The 15,222-nt window shown below is 49.7% G+C and overlaps 3 protein-coding genes across 7 annotated transcripts in view; 1 reads left to right on the top strand and 2 right to left on the bottom strand.

Annotated features, from left to right (window-relative positions):
• The first annotated feature begins 55 nt into the window (after window positions 1–55).
• Window positions 56–8,649, top strand: LOC106746610 (ubiquitin carboxyl-terminal hydrolase calypso). The gene is made up of 8 exons (XM_014623369.1): window positions 56–207; window positions 328–542; window positions 1,088–1,851; window positions 2,379–2,512; window positions 5,160–5,264; window positions 5,334–5,650; window positions 6,404–6,552; window positions 6,744–8,649. The coding sequence occupies exons 1-8, from the start codon at window positions 150–152 to the stop codon at window positions 6,820–6,822; spliced, it is 1,821 nt and encodes a 606-aa protein (XP_014478855.1). The 5' UTR covers window positions 56–149; the 3' UTR covers window positions 6,823–8,649.
• LOC106746613 lies at window positions 2,524–5,152 on the bottom strand. The gene is made up of 2 exons (XM_014623379.1): window positions 4,697–5,152; window positions 2,524–3,773 (listed from the first exon to the last, which is right to left on the bottom strand). Exons 1-2 carry the CDS (start codon window positions 4,862–4,864, stop codon window positions 2,550–2,552), a joined length of 1,392 nt encoding a protein of 463 aa, XP_014478865.1. The 5' UTR covers window positions 4,865–5,152; the 3' UTR covers window positions 2,524–2,549.
• LOC106746611 (AP2-associated protein kinase 1-like) overlaps window positions 7,513–15,222 on the bottom strand; it is a 25,870-nt gene continuing 18,160 nt past the window's right edge. For all 5 annotated transcript variants that reach the window (XM_014623370.1, XM_014623372.1, XM_014623375.1 and 2 more), the window contains exon 2: window positions 7,513–14,114. In XM_014623370.1, coding sequence (XP_014478856.1) covers window positions 12,733–14,094 — 1,362 coding nt within the window. In that variant the 5' untranslated portion in view covers window positions 14,095–14,114 and the 3' untranslated portion in view covers window positions 7,513–12,732. The remainder of the gene's footprint in view (window positions 14,115–15,222) is intronic.

Raw genomic sequence — 15,222 nt, forward strand, 5'->3', positions numbered from 1 at the left:
CGTTGAGAGCGCGCCCGTAAGCGCTACCACGTGACACACGTCATGTGACAGATGTTTTGGTGCAACATGGCGCCTTCGGCTGTCAGAATGCGACGGAGCAGCTCGTTCTGAACCGACGTTCTGTACGCCCGACAGCTCGTCACAGCAGGATGCCCGTCGACATTAATCGGTTGACGGAGGGTTGGCTGGAGCTGGAGAGCGACCCGGGTATGTCGGTGGTCTTTAATATCTCCGCCGAGATTCTTACTTTAATCTAGAGAAAGCGTGTACATTGCGTTTGGGTTTCTTGCGAATAAAATCTGTCGCTTTTTGCACGACTGTCCACAGGCTTGTTTACGTTGTTGCTGGAAGACTTCGGGGTGAAGGGCGTCCAGGTAGAGGAGATCTACGATTTGCAGAAGTCGCTGGAGGGCCCAGTGTATGGCTTCATCTTCCTGTTCCGTTGGATCGAAGAGCGGCGATCCAGACGGAAAGTCGTCGAGCAGGATGAGAGCTTCGTCAAGGACGAGGAGATAGTTAACAATATCTTCTTCGCGCAGCAGGTCTGGCGTATCGTCTTTCTTAATGTAACTCGTCCAAACTTGGATAACATACGTTGTAGCATACAATGTATGTTGAGATGTAAACGCACATCTTAACCATCATCGAGTGTTTTTTTAACACGTTGACTGCCAACTACGAGATATCTCGTAGGTTGTTTACTTGCCCAGGACGCCAACTACGAGCTATCTCGTCGCTTCATTACTTGATTAAATATCATATTAGCTTAGACCAGAATCGTGAAAAGTTCCGTGGCAGTCAATGTGTTAACGATCAAGAGTATTTCAGTGATTTGTTTTAAAATCAATTCTTTGACAGTGATTTGTTTTAAAATCAATTATTTATTAAAGAGAATTGTAACTCGCTATTTTGCTCAGGCAACAATATTAGTAACAACATATCTCGATTAATATAAAATCAACGATAGACTCGGCATTTCTGTAAAACATATGTCGGCACAGTGGTGAGAGGGTTAAAGGGCAACTTCTGACATTGCGAGTTTCCGGTATTACATGTAATTCTTAACACACAACTTTGAACATTGCAGGTCGTTCCGAACAGTTGCGCCACCCATGCGTTGCTCTCCGTCTTGCTGAATTGCCCGAACATCCACCTGGGCACGACTCTGTCTCGGCTGAAGATGCACACTTCGGGCATGTGCCCGGAGAACAAGGGTTGGGCGATCGGTAATACACCGGAATTGGCTTGCGCGCACAATTCGCACGCGATGCCGCAAGCGAAGAGACGGCAGGACAAGAACACCGGCGTCTCGACCGGTAGATTCACGGGCGAGGCCTTCCACTTCGTGAGCTACGTGCCGATAAACGGCAGGCTCTTCGAGCTGGACGGCCTGAAGCCGTATCCGATGGATCACGGCCCGTGGAAAGAGCACGAGGAGTGGACGGAGCAGTTCAGACGCGTGATAACCGATCGTTTGGGCATGGCGACGGGCGAGCAGCTGCAGGACATCCGGTTCAACCTGATGGCCGTCGTGCCTGACCGGCGTCTCGCGATCTCGCACAAGCTTACGATGCTGAAGACCAACCGGCAGATCGTCCTGGAGGCGTTGCAGCAGCTGGTGAAGTTGAGCCACCAAGACGGCAGCGCGGACAAGAGCTCGCACGACTCCGACAAGGAGAAGCAGTACGACAAGAGGAGCAAGACGGAGGATGAGAACGGAGTATCCGCCAAGACGGAAATCGAAGAATCGGCCACGACGATCCCGACCATCAACGTCGAGAGGAACAACGACTCGACGGTGGTTATCGACGAGTCGGTCTCCAACATTGCGTCTGGCAAGACTGAATCCAAGTAAGTAACGATTGAACACCCTCTTGATAATGTCCGACGCGTTCACGCTTCAGTATCTTAACGAATTCAAGTAAGTTTCAAGAAGAGACGAATTGTTCATACGTGGCCTTTCTCAATCATTAATATCTCTGAAACGGGGTCAAATAGGACACACGTTCACATGAACAAATCTTAAAATGACCGGATGACTATCACCTCTCCTCAGAATATCGACCTTCCCACCTAGGATACCCTGTACATACACCGTACACATAATAACTTACCGTTCTACCTTGCAAATTGCACTTGAAATCGTCCACGCTCGAGAGAATCCGCCCAGAGCGCGCTGAGTAAATCACGCTTAACCGATAAAGCGACGAAGCGGCGACTATGCGCGCACGGAGTTGCACCCGCTCTCCGGTGGACGCGACAGTCCTCCGCAATCCCCAAGTCGACGATCGTATACGAAGCATGTTTATCTTAAGAGTCCCCGCTGTCGCGATCGCGCCAGAATCGCGCTCGAAGTGACGATTCGCGTACCGTTTCAGCGGCATGGAGAAGGTGGTGATGTGCGCTTTGGATTACGCGACGCCGCTGCGGATTCAGACGTCGCCGGCCCACAGCTCCTCGAGCACGGACACGTCGTCGGAGATCGGCTCGGCCTTCAACTCGCCCACTCAAGGTATTGAAACGCCGCTCGTCGGCGAGCCTCGCGACGCTCATCGCGACGCAATACACAGCCGCCTGGTCGTGCACACCCGCTTGCTGCGGCAGAATATCAAGGCGTTCGGGCACCTCATCCGCACCGACTTGATCTCCTCGGAGCCGGCCGGGCTGTAGCAGATGTAGTAGTGGAAATCCGAGGCCGGGTCCTTCATCTTGCCGACCTCGCGGCACGGTTCCTCCTCTTCCTCCTCCTCCTCCTCCTCCGTCGAGTCTTCATCATGGGCCTCATCCTCGCGCTCCTCTTCGTCGGTCCTCTTCTGCTCGACGAGTATCGCCGCCTCGCCCGCGGCCCGCCCGTCGTCCTTGCAGGTCCTCGCACTCTCGGTGTCGCAGATCCGTGAGTTCACGTTGAAGGCGGTGTTCACCGGGCAAGAGTACCCCACTATCGCGGCCGTCTTCGGCTCGCACATGTAGTACTTGCCGCAGTCGGTCCGATTCGGCAAACGGACGTTCCTCGTGCACGCCAGCACGCTGACGGACCGCGGCTTCAGTCGCCGGGCGACGGCCTTGTAGCTGCCTACCGTGAGATACCGCTCGTTCCCGAGGTCATCCGTGATCCTTATCACATTGTTCTCCGCGTCCAAGCCGTCGATCAGCATCTCCAGGTTGTTCCCCGTCACCTCCGGCCTGTGGGCCTCGCTGACCGCGAGCACGCAGCGTTGCACCAGGTAATTCAGCGACACGTTCTGCCTGCGGTCGTGCGTCGCGAGCACCGCCTCGGTCGTGGCATTCTTCGCCGACGACACCGCGGCTGATAGTTCCTTGTAGACGTGCAGCCGACTCATCAACTCGTGCAGCAGCTTGTAGTGCTCGTTGACGATGTCCTTGTACCTCTGCGTCGAGGTCGACGGCGTTCGCCCCCGGTCGTTGACGTACTCGTACGAATACTTCTCTTCCTTGTGGTACGACACGTTCTTCACCCCCTCGTCTCCGTGCGACGTCGTCATGGTGGTCTCCCCGAACTCGATCAGCGGGTACGGAGTCTCCGCCTCGGTCGTCAGGTCGGAAGTGTCGTCTTCTATCACGTAGGACGAGTCGATCGTCTCGGAGAAGTCCGCCGAGTCCCGCGTGTATCCCAGGTAACTGGACTCCGTCGGGTCTATCGACTCGGCTGCTCCCTGGTACCGCTTCGTCACGAGGCTCGACTCGGTGGAGAGCGTGTCGCACGTCCAAATGTCGCCCGGCACCACGCACACGCGCAGGTACGGCTGGAACACCTGGAATCGGCAGTTGGAGTCGGTATCGAGTACGATCCTCGAGGGATTCGCTTCATGTTACCTTCTGGAAGTGCCGACGAGGTCGTCGGATCTTCAACGGTTTAAGTTGGGTCTACAATGCGATCGTTGGCAGTCGTAAAGTCGTAAGAACGTTCGAGTCGGTCCACTTCCAATTCCAGCGACTGGATTGGCCGTTCGAATTGATAAACTACGCAGTAAAAAAAACATTTCGCATTTGCGTTAAAATCGATCCTTGATGAAATGTTAAGATTTTTGTGATAAACTTTTCACGTGTGTTCATGTTGTCTGATTTTGGGTTGGGCCGATATTCAATATGTGTAAGTGTTAAAATAACACATTCTATACTTCATTATCGATTAATATATTATGGATGTTAATTTTGTGTTAATTGGTTACATAATACTTGTGTCGCTTTTCAACGTATCCACCTTGTGTTAAATTAATACAAAAATTTGTGCGGACCGTTTAGGACATGTGAAATGTGTTAAGGTTCTTCGTCCTTCGCTGCAACTGTCTTTGTTCAATGACGTTAGAGGCGAGAAAACGTAAGCCAAGAACTCTTGCGTTATACAAATGTTTATTTCTCATTATTTCTTAATTTTCATTACTCAAATAAAAAGGTGCGCCCACAAAATGACATTTGTGATCGATTCGGCGCACTTGTAAAATTGTCCGGACATTTTCCTTCACTCAAGCAATCAATAAATAGTCGTAAAATTAACATTGAAAATGACGGGAGAATCGTGAGAGAAGTGATTGAAAAGGAAAGTTCCATGTCGAATTAATTTTGCGACTATTGACTGTTCGAATAAAAGTTCGGGCAACTCGAACGACTGCAACTATACGACCCTGCGAGCGCATTGTAGGCCCTTAGCTTTAGCGCACTCGTAATCGAGTCTTACCAAGCCTTCCGTGCACTTGGACGGCACCCAGACGTAGCCGCCGCCGGGTAGATTCACGCAGTTGTAGAAGATCGTGCAACTCGTGCGATGCGGCTTCTTCGGCTCCGGACACCTCGACGAGCTCGCCAAGAGGACCAGGTTGCCTATGAGGATCGACGAGAGCCACATGTCGCGAGCGTCGTGGTTAGACTGCGATCTCTGCCGGGCTCGCGCTGTGTGTACCTTTCGCGCATACGTGGAGAATCCGCGCTTCTCGGAAGCGCGTCTCGTTTCGCACCTTCGCGCGTACAGTTACTTGACCCGGCCGTTACACACCTGCTCGCTCGGTCGTCGAAAATCAGCGAGCAATGGAACGGAGAATTCGCGAATTTGCACGAGGTTAATCGTCGCGAGATCGTTCGCGACGGGGCCTCGACGAGCTGTTAAAGCTGTTTACAGGATGCACTGTTTTGATTTCCGTTAGCTTGGGGCTGGAATTCCGGTCAGAGCAGTCCCACGTCGACGAAGGACTTCAAGAAGTTCGTCGTTATCAGGGTCGCCGGGGACGAGAAGAACGAGGCCGGTCTGAGTGGGTATCAGAAATGAACAATTTCCGAATTGACGAGTGTCACGTAATAACCGGAACTCGTTCGCGCAGGCCGTTCCCTGGGAAATATCAATATAAATGGGAAGAGATTGGTGTCCGACAGCGGTCATCTGCATAAGAAGGTCTGCCTATCGGGCGAGGTGAGGATCCCTCACGCGCGAGTGAAGACCAGCAACGGCGATACGGTGACGGAGGAGAAGAAGGTCGAGAAGATCGACCCCAAGCTGTGCTCCAAGTATCCGGAATTGTTCGAGCCGCACACGTTCGCGCCGAAGGACCTCTTGGCGCTCTTGAAGAACCTCGAGCACGAGATCAGCGTGTGCGAGACCAGTCTGAAGGATGAGAACGACAAGCGGAACAAGTACAAGGTCTGTGTTTTTGGTAACGAACAAATCACTTGGATAAACATAGTTTCGTAATTATGAAAGGAAAGGTACCGAAGGTATACATCTCTCGAGAAGTACGAAACTATAACAATAACTATGTTGTACAGGGTTTACCAAGGTTGTTGATGTTATCGGAAAGTGAATACTTTGTGAGATATATACATTTACACGTATTTTGTACTGAAAAATATCCGAATAAGAAAATATAAAATATCTCGAAAAGTATTCACTTTTCAATAATCTTACCTCGGCACTTGTATACGTGAAATGAACACCGAAATCGTGTTAAAAAAACTATATATCATAATTATAATTTTATGATAATAATGGTTATTGTTATAATTTTCTGTTTTTGATAACGAAAATAGTTTTTGACGATTTTCGCATAATTTTCACATAATTATAAAAGTATCTCTCTTAAAAAGTACTATAACATTTATTTTTATATTTAATTATTAATTATAATTACATGTATATATAATATAATAATAATTATTATTGTTGTAATTTTCTGTACCTTGACACCTCTTCTTCCAAGGACAAAACTCGTTCGATACCTTATCGAGTGATCTTATCGTGATACAATTCGTAATTCATGTCTACAATTACTCGACAATTACGTTGTTTTGCGAATGTAAGTCATGTAACGTAAATCAGGACGTGTCTAGATAATGTATCGCCGAGCGTTATGCTTTAGTCTCGACGCATAGAGAGATAACACGGATGATTTTGCAGATCGACGATTGTCGGCGGACGCATAATTACGACGAGTTCATCTGCACGTTTCTCTCGATGCTCGCTCAGCAGGGGAAATTGGCGGAACTGGTACAGCAACATCTGACGTTGAAGAAACACACCTCCGTCTCGGTGAATAGGGTTCACAGGTACGTTCGTGTGGATCGTCAAAAACGAAGATCATGATCCAGCCCGAAGATTTCTCGAAGTAAAAGAGATCCGCGAGAGATCGTAGAATCCCTAAACAATTGAACTCGTCAAGTTCGTTGCATTCCATCAAGTTGGCTTGTCGAAAGGCTGGCTAGATTCTGAAAGCGACAATTTCTCGCTAAATTTCCAGGTCCTCCAAGAAATCCGACACCCGCCAGAACTCCTCGCGCAGAAGACGCGGTAGGACAAAATGTAAAAAGCGGAAGTAATCCCGGCACGCTTAAAACTCTTAAAAACTTAGAGGGAGAGTATCATTCCGTTTGTCGGATTGTTTGCAACACCCAACATCGGTAGTTTACAAGGATCATCACACCGCGCGAAGAGACCATATAAATGTACCACCCCGCACAGTTTCCACGCGCAACGTTCCCTCAGCGTCGCCGTTTCCGTTCGAGCCGACGAACTCTCTCTCTCTCTCTCTCTCTCTTTCTCTCTCGTCGTTGACACACGCCCGTACTCCAGCTTCTTTCGTTTACTTTGCCATAACGCGAAGGCGTTCCTTTCGAATCCTCGGTCCAATCTACGATGAGCGCACGACAGAAATTATTTCTCACACTTGTACAAATGAACTTTACGCGATTATATACATATATATTTTTTTATATTCTTTGTATTCTATTTAATTGTCCGATCGATGTGTCTGTTCGTCACGACGTCCCGCCCTACTTCTTTCTCGCGGGACGCCCTGCATATCTATGTTTTCTTGCCCGATGTCTATTATATATTTCTCGTGTGGGTGTGTGTGGAGAATACACGGTTTATCAAGAACATCGAGCGTTGTGGTAACCACCAGCGTCACCGTTCGTTCTCCTTCCGTCTTCCTCGCCGCAGTGGCAGCGTGCGAATCATCCTCAAATGGTAGGAGAGGAGGGGGAGGTGGAAGACACACAACACGACGGTTGTCAAAAACATTGAAAATATTTATTTCGGTATTCATATACAAGTACACTACACGCGCTGTGGATATGTCCCTTAGTGTCTAAATACTTACATCTCCGAGCAGCAGCCGGAGAAAGGGGGGAACCGAAGCTTAATAAGATCGGAATTATACATACATACGATTATTGCGGACGACTTGGTTATCGATCGCCTGAGTCGCTTTTATATACCAGTAGTAGTGCACATAGGAACTGTATAGTCGAAAACGCGCGCGAGTCGTCTCTCTCGCGGAGGGGCTGGATGGAGTGAGAGAGGGAGGAGGAAGGGAGGAGAGAAAGATGGAGAGCGTACAACTCAGATAGTTTGCGGGGGGAGGAGAGGCGGGGAGGGGGAAAAATACGTCCGTTCCTTCTCCGGCCGATCTTGCTTCGCGGTCCTCGTAACTGCTTTTTGGCAAAGGTGCGATTTTATATGTACAAGAATATATAAGGTATATATATATAATATATATATATCGGGGCTCTCTCACGATTGTCCGAAGCGAGCGAGGCAAAAATGTGTGGGTACTCTCCCTCTCTCTCTCTCTCTCTCTCTCTTTCTCTCTCTCTGTGTCTTACGTGTGTGCATATGTGTATATGTGTGAAAGAAGAAATCCGGGATCACGCGAGACTGACTCGTCGTCGACTCGCTGATTGGAAATCGCGAATTACTTCGGCAGAAGACGATCTATTTACACGTACACGGCACAGCGTCTTCGTTCCTCTCGCCGTCGACCGCCGATGCGGCTCTTTCGCGCCACTTGGGTTCGCGGCGGATGATTCCGCGTCGTTACAGGCACTCTCGGTGTTTTACAGCGACGCGACTGCGAGAACGGTATGTGTGTGTGTCTTACACTATCACTACGTTCTTGTATCCTTTACAGCGCGTGGAGCTCGACGATGGTCTCTCTCGCTTATTGCTACTGGCTGCATTGTTCTTGATGCGCACGTTCGTCAATGACGATTCAAGTCCCGTCGCGTCGCCTCGTCTTGCGGATTCGTCTTACGTACAAATAAGCTGTACAAAATATGGAACATTTTCACGCTGAAAAACGAGTAACGTAGAAAAAGAAAGAGACACGAGGAAGAGAGAGAGAGAGAGAGAGAGAGAGAGAGAGAGAGGAGATCCTTTCTACGTGCGACGTCCGAGTGCGAAGGACGGACGGGTCCGTCTTTTTCTCTGCGCGAAGACTTCAACGCGGCCTCTCCTTCGTGTAGAATCACGAAGGCCGTTTCTATAATAGCGTAAACGTAAACGTAAGGTTGTGGGAGTGTAGTTGTGGTAGTAGTGGTGAATGTTGCAAAACAGATTAATCTACATACGGAGCAAAGAGATACCGTCGTAGCTTGATTACGGCAACCAATCGGAATGCAATTATCGTCACGTTCATTTCCATAACAGCACCCCGATTGGCCGACACTCTCGAGCGTCTTACGCTATCGTGGTCGTGAATGATGAAGTTCAGTCATTTATCACAACACGGTACTTTACAACCGGTAGGTAGTAACTCACAACTGCGTCTTACGACACCGCTCGCAACAACTGTGTTTGCGCTATTGTAGAACGGCCCCTAAGCTCGCCCCCGAATTCTCCACCATCGTTGGTTCGCGCTCCGCCGTATATAACATAGGCGATTAGTATACAATAAATAGGGGATGATGCGGTCCGCGGGCTCGCGGTTCTCAAAACGTCGTCGGCTTTCGCGCCTCTATCGCTCTACGATATCACAAATGTGGCGTTAATGAATGGTTGATTCATCGACCGATTCGGGGGACACTGGTCCGTGATTCTCGTCGACCTCACCGCAATTACGTTGCCGTTGTTTCTTTCCCGTCGTCATCGTCGTCGGATTGATAAACGTCTCCTCGGATTATCTTGCTTTCCCACGTTACGATGGAAGCCGGACGCGCGGCCGGACATTCGTCGTCTCTTCGCCTTCGTGACTTCGCGAGGAATCAATCAACTTTGGTTCCGTACAACTGCCGATACTTCCGCTGTGACCGACGACTTCCATCGTTCTTCTTTCTCGAGCGTCTCTCTCTCTCTTTCTCTCTCTCTTGAGTTCCTTCGAGTCCGTGATAATCGCGAGCGCTGTACACGCGTTTACATACAGAGTTCGTTTCAATGATGATATCGAAAAATACATTAATTTGAAAAATATATGCATATATGTATATCCGAGTGTATATATATATGTATATATATATATATATATATTTCTTGTAAGTATATATATATATGCTATGTATATATATTACATATAGGCTCGCTTAATACTTCAACACTAAATTCCGCCATCCGAGATTTTCCGCAGCGAAAATATTGTACACTTAAAATCGACAGAATAGCGCTCGCGCTCTCTCTCTCTCTCTTTCTCGTCCGGCGTTTTGTAACACAGATGCACTTTCGTTTCATTTATACATGTACATATATACAGACACGATGCTACTACGCCGTAGCATAATTGATAGCAAAAGTATAAAAAGGAGACAGTCGCGCAAAGTCGGGCGAGAACGAACGTCGCGACGAGATACGACGTCGCGAACGTCGAAGCGCAGCCTCGCTGTTCTCTCTCTCTCTTCTTAATCGAGTCCGGACCAATAAGGAACTCGAGTTCGCTCTTCTCGATCTATAATTCGAAACGGCACTCCATCTGTCTAATTTCGCGTTGTCGTCGTGTAATGCGGAGAACATTTGGAGATCCATCGACGCGCGCATCCATGAGTAATTCTGGCTGGCCGAAAGTTTCCGGGAGAGTATCTCACACTCCGTCCGTGTGTGTCGCGAATTATAGATCGTTCCGAGAGAGCGGACTTCGCGCCCAAGAGAATGAAGAATTTCAGAGCGGTGGAGCTTCGCGGGAGTTCGCGGCGGCCCTACTCCCGATGACGAGCGAATTAGATAGACGAGAGGCGAATTCGAGGCGAGAGGCACCGAAATCTTCGAAATTCCGCGCGAATATTGTTCTCTCAGGAGTACACAAGGATAAAGATCAGCATCGAAGATTGACAGTGGACTCGAAAATTCGGTCTTTTTGGCGATAAATAAATAATTGGGAGACGCGATCGAGCCTCGCCTCTCGAAGCTCCACCGTGCGAAGTCGTCGTCGTCGTCGTCGCTCGCCGCTTTACGTGTAACAATCGCGAAGAAGAAGAACGAGTAGAAGAAGACGAGGAGAAGAAAAAGAAGAAAGGAGAGGATGATCGATGACGACGGTAGAAAAGACAAGGGGGAGAAGACTAATAACGAGAAGAAAGGATTCCCATACGCGGGAATGCACGGAGACGAAAGTTCGGTTGTGAATTTACCTGACAATTGCCAAAATTTCTCCGGATAATGTTGTTCATCGGTGAACAGATCCAAAGGCGTTTTGGCCGAGGCAAACGGAATTTCCAGTCCTCGCGGACCATACTCGGGTTTTCGTAACCGGAAATTCCGTTTTCTTCGACCGAGATTTATTTGGTTGGTTCATTATTCAGGTGAATTCGACCGAATTTCTTCTCGGTGTGGAATCGTTACGGTATGTCGGAGACGGTAGTGAGATAGCCGGTTGCACGACCAATTATCAATTGGGGGGTAAAAGCTCTCGGGGTGGTTAAACGGTAACGCTGATTGTTCACACGCTCCTGCACGCAGATCGTGGTGATGGCTCGCCACCACTCAAGACACACACCTGGCTCGGCTCGCCTCGCCGCGATACGACTGCCCGAATCAACAAACCTCGCTCTAGTAACGGTATAAATGATGAATAATAGAAGAACGATTAGCCTACGGGTCTTAGAACGTACAACTTACGAACGCTACTCGGGTAATCGCGCCGCTCTTAACTCCTACCGGCCCGCTTCGGTAGAAAAGTGGAGACAAAATCGCATTCCGAGCCTTCGACCGGATGTGACCGCCAACGACGATACATACATACGTACACACACACACACACAGGTACACACGCACATTCGTAGTCGGGAACTCCGCGAACGGGGGAATCTGTGTGACTCCACCTGTCCGACGTATCACAATAAGTTACAAATTTTCAACGAAGAGGAACGGTCGCGAAGGTTCCGGAAGAGAGTCCCCGGCGGTCCAGCCGGTCGGAGGATCCGAAGCGTCGCGGGATCCAAGATGCTGCGAGTGCGTCCCGCATTTCGCCGCGATGTTCGGCGGACGTTGACGCTCGATCTCGCGGCGAGGGTAGATCGGTAATAATCTCAGCCGCGAACTCGCGAGTACACCTTGCGATATCAGTGAAATTATCGTCGACAATTACGCCCGACTAGAATCCACCGGCACAATTCTTCCCCCGCGTGCGCTTGGAAGAGGAAAAATCGGTAATCCGATTAAGTAGTTTAAATACTTTCCTCCCGCACGGAAAACCAAGAACATTCTTGCTTCGAGAAAATCCGTATTCTCAACGTGTTGTTCATCGAAACGATATTATATAAACAGTCGAACAGATGAAACTTGCTTACACGAAGAAATATAGTTCCACTAAAAATATAGAAGATTAACATACGTTCGATTCAAATAATAGAGTTATTCAAAATAATACATTAATCTTTTCGATATAATTTGGTTAAAACGTCTAAGATTTATTACTTTCAAAATAATCATATTATGATTTCTAGTGGACTATCATAATCTTGCGATAACATTGTAATATCGTCCGAATTCGAGAATGTTAATTTTTGAAAGAAAATAGCACATTTCTGTTAATATATGAAACAATAATTTCGTCCATTAGAATACATAAGTCTCGAATTGCTATTTGATTCTTTTCCGCCAATTCATTATATATTAATAATACACTTCCTCTAAGAAACGCAAAAATATATACAACACAAGTCTGGTAAAGGTAAACAAAAACAAAAATCTGGAGAAAATCGGGATGCGCAAAGCTCAGCGTAAAATTCGATTCGGGCGAGAGAGCCGTCACGTGACTCGCAGGTATCGCCGGTGGATCCACCGGTCGAGGGTCAGCCGATCACTACTACCCATCTGCCCTCGGGAAAAGAAACAAAGAATTCTCGCGATCGATCTCGAACGCTACTACATTCAACGTCATCGACTTCTTCCGCGCGGATCCAGGGGGGGCCCGCCGGTGCATCGAATGCTTCAAACGACGACGACCCTCCTCTTCCTCGTCGTGTCTAATTTGCCAAGGAACCTCGGCGTCCAGCCGGAGCAGTCCAGCGACAAAGGTTCTCTCACGGTCCGCTGACCGCGGCCGCGGCGTTCGGCGCCAAGCTGTGCACCGCCACCAGGTTGTCGGAGGCCGTGACGGGTTTGCCGAAGCGGAATATCGACTGTAGCGACGCCACCTCGGACGCCAGGCGGTCGAGCTTCAGCTTCACCTCGCGGTCGCTGTCGGAGACGGCAGGCACGTTCGAGCCTGTCCATTCGGCGCCCAGCGAGATGCCGGAGTCGCGCTCGTCGCTGGAGCCCTCGTTGTCCCACGGTGGCGACGCTCGCGCGCCCGGCTCCTGTTTGATGCCCTGAAGGGCCAAGAGCGCGCTCGCGGCGTCCTTGTCGCCGATGCGCGACTTGTGCCTCAGCTTGTGCGGCAGGCTGTTGTTGGCGGCCGGGTTTTGGGAGCCACCGACCACCAACTGGGGGCCCTCGTCGCCGCTGCCGGACGACAGCTCGAAGGGCGACTGCGCCCTGCGACCGCGCGACAGGTTAAGCGCGCTCGACGTGTCCAGGTGCATCGTCGTGTGCGAGTACGGGTACTGGAAGCTGTCGGTCTCCGGGTAAGCCGTGGTCTCCGGTACGTAGAGCTGCGAGGCGGGCGACCTCGGCGACCGGGCGCCGCTCACCGGCTGGTGGATCACCGACGTGTGCACCGGGCTCGGCGTGCGGGTGTAGATGAGGGCCGCCGGGGTCGGCAGCTTCGCCCGCTTCACGCTGATCGTCGGCTCGCTCGGCAACGCGGCCAACACGTGCTCCGGGTTGATGATCGCCTCGCCGCATATACCGTACTTGTCGCGTATCGCCTCCAGCTGCGCCTTCAGTATGTGGTTCTCCTTGCTGAGCTCCATCACCCGCTGCTCCAGCACCATGTCGTTGAAGCGGCGTTTCTCGCGCGAGCGCTTCGCCGCTTCGTTATTGCGCCGCCTGCGGTCCCAGTAGCTGTCGTCCTTCTTGTTGTCCGGGATGAACTCGCGCTGCTTGCGCTGCGTGAACAGATCCTTCCTGATGTCGAAGTTCTGCGAATTGTAATCCGGGTGATGCGGCGAGTCGTGGTGCGGCGGCGGCGGCGGCGGCTGCTGTTGCTGCGGCTGCTGCTGCGCCTGGTGATGGTGATGGTGGTGGGTGGGCTGAGGCTGCTGCTGAGGCGGCGGTGGTGGTTGCTGCTGCTGCGGCTGATGCTGCTGCTGGAGCGCCGGCGGCCCACCGTGGTGGCCGGGATGGGTCAGGGGCGGCAAGGGTCCGTGGGCGTCGTGCCCGGCGTGGCCACCGTGCCCGCCGTGCGCCATTGTGTGCGTGGCCGGCATGCTGCTGCTGTTCAGGCACGCGGTCTCACCATTGATGGGCGATCCACTCTGGCGGGCGACAAACTCTGCCACCATAATTCGTTCTCTTAGTACATCTGTAACCGAGCGAAGGGAGAGAATGTGTTAGTCGAAGAAGTAGTTGCGCGTGGAAACGCGTGTTAAAGGCGAGAAGCCGTGCGCGAGTCGCTGCCTCGTTTTCTGAAGAGGGGAGGTTCGCTAGGAAGGTACACGGAGAAAGAGGTTACTTTGGACTTGCCGTACGTATTTGCTCGACTCGGGTTTGCTTAATATAAACGGGATAATTTAATGTGAAATATTTGTATTCTTTGAACGAAAATATTTTATCGCAGTGAATGAGTGTTTGATAGAAGAAACGGTATTATTTGCAGAAGAAATAATATGCGGTTTTCAATATATAAGAAACATTATTTTATTATATATTAAGAAGTTCCTTGATATGTTTCTAGCATGATGTTACTTTTTTTCAAATAATTTATGGTTTGCAACAGGCGTTTTAATGTTTGAATGAAAATACAGAAGAAATATGTTATTTAACGCGAAGATGTACTTATTGCGTGAAAAATACCGAATAATCGTGTTTGTTGAGTCAAACATTTTTTTTTATTTGCTTCGAAAACACGACTTTCTTCGATTAGAGAAATTCAATCGACTCTAATCGTGTACACATCTTCTCGGCATCTTAATCTAACACGCTTGTTTAAAATTTGTAAGTGTTGGTAAAAATCTGTAAAAAATCGCGAATATATTTAAAATCTGTAGAATAGAATCATGCAAAATAATGACCGCAAATGTTCGCATAATTATTTTATTTTATTGAAAATATCAAAAGAAACGCGATGAAAACACGAGTCGGCTGGGGTCCGACTCCAGTGTTTATGATTCAAGTTAAATCCAAAGAAATCTTTTTCTCTGCGTAGAGCGGCTCCAAGTCGAAACTTTTCGCTCACGCGGGGAGTGAATCCACCCCGAATCGTCGAGTGAGAATGTCTTCGTTCCAAGTTGCGGAGTGAATCTGATGCGCTCCGTCACCGGAAGCGCATTCACACTGCAACAAGACTGAAACGTTCACACTCCTGCGATCCCGAGGATGGCGAGGTATCTTCACTCCACGAAATTTCGAGAGTGAGAAAGCGGGTGGTTCGGCCGGCGGATACAAGGTAAACGTGAGCGCGACACGCGAGT

This window comes from Dinoponera quadriceps, unplaced genomic scaffold (genome assembly GCF_001313825.1).
Source record: "Dinoponera quadriceps isolate SergipeBrazil2010 unplaced genomic scaffold, ASM131382v1 scaffold2001, whole genome shotgun sequence".
NCBI classification, from domain to species: Eukaryota; Metazoa; Arthropoda; class Insecta; order Hymenoptera; family Formicidae; genus Dinoponera; species Dinoponera quadriceps.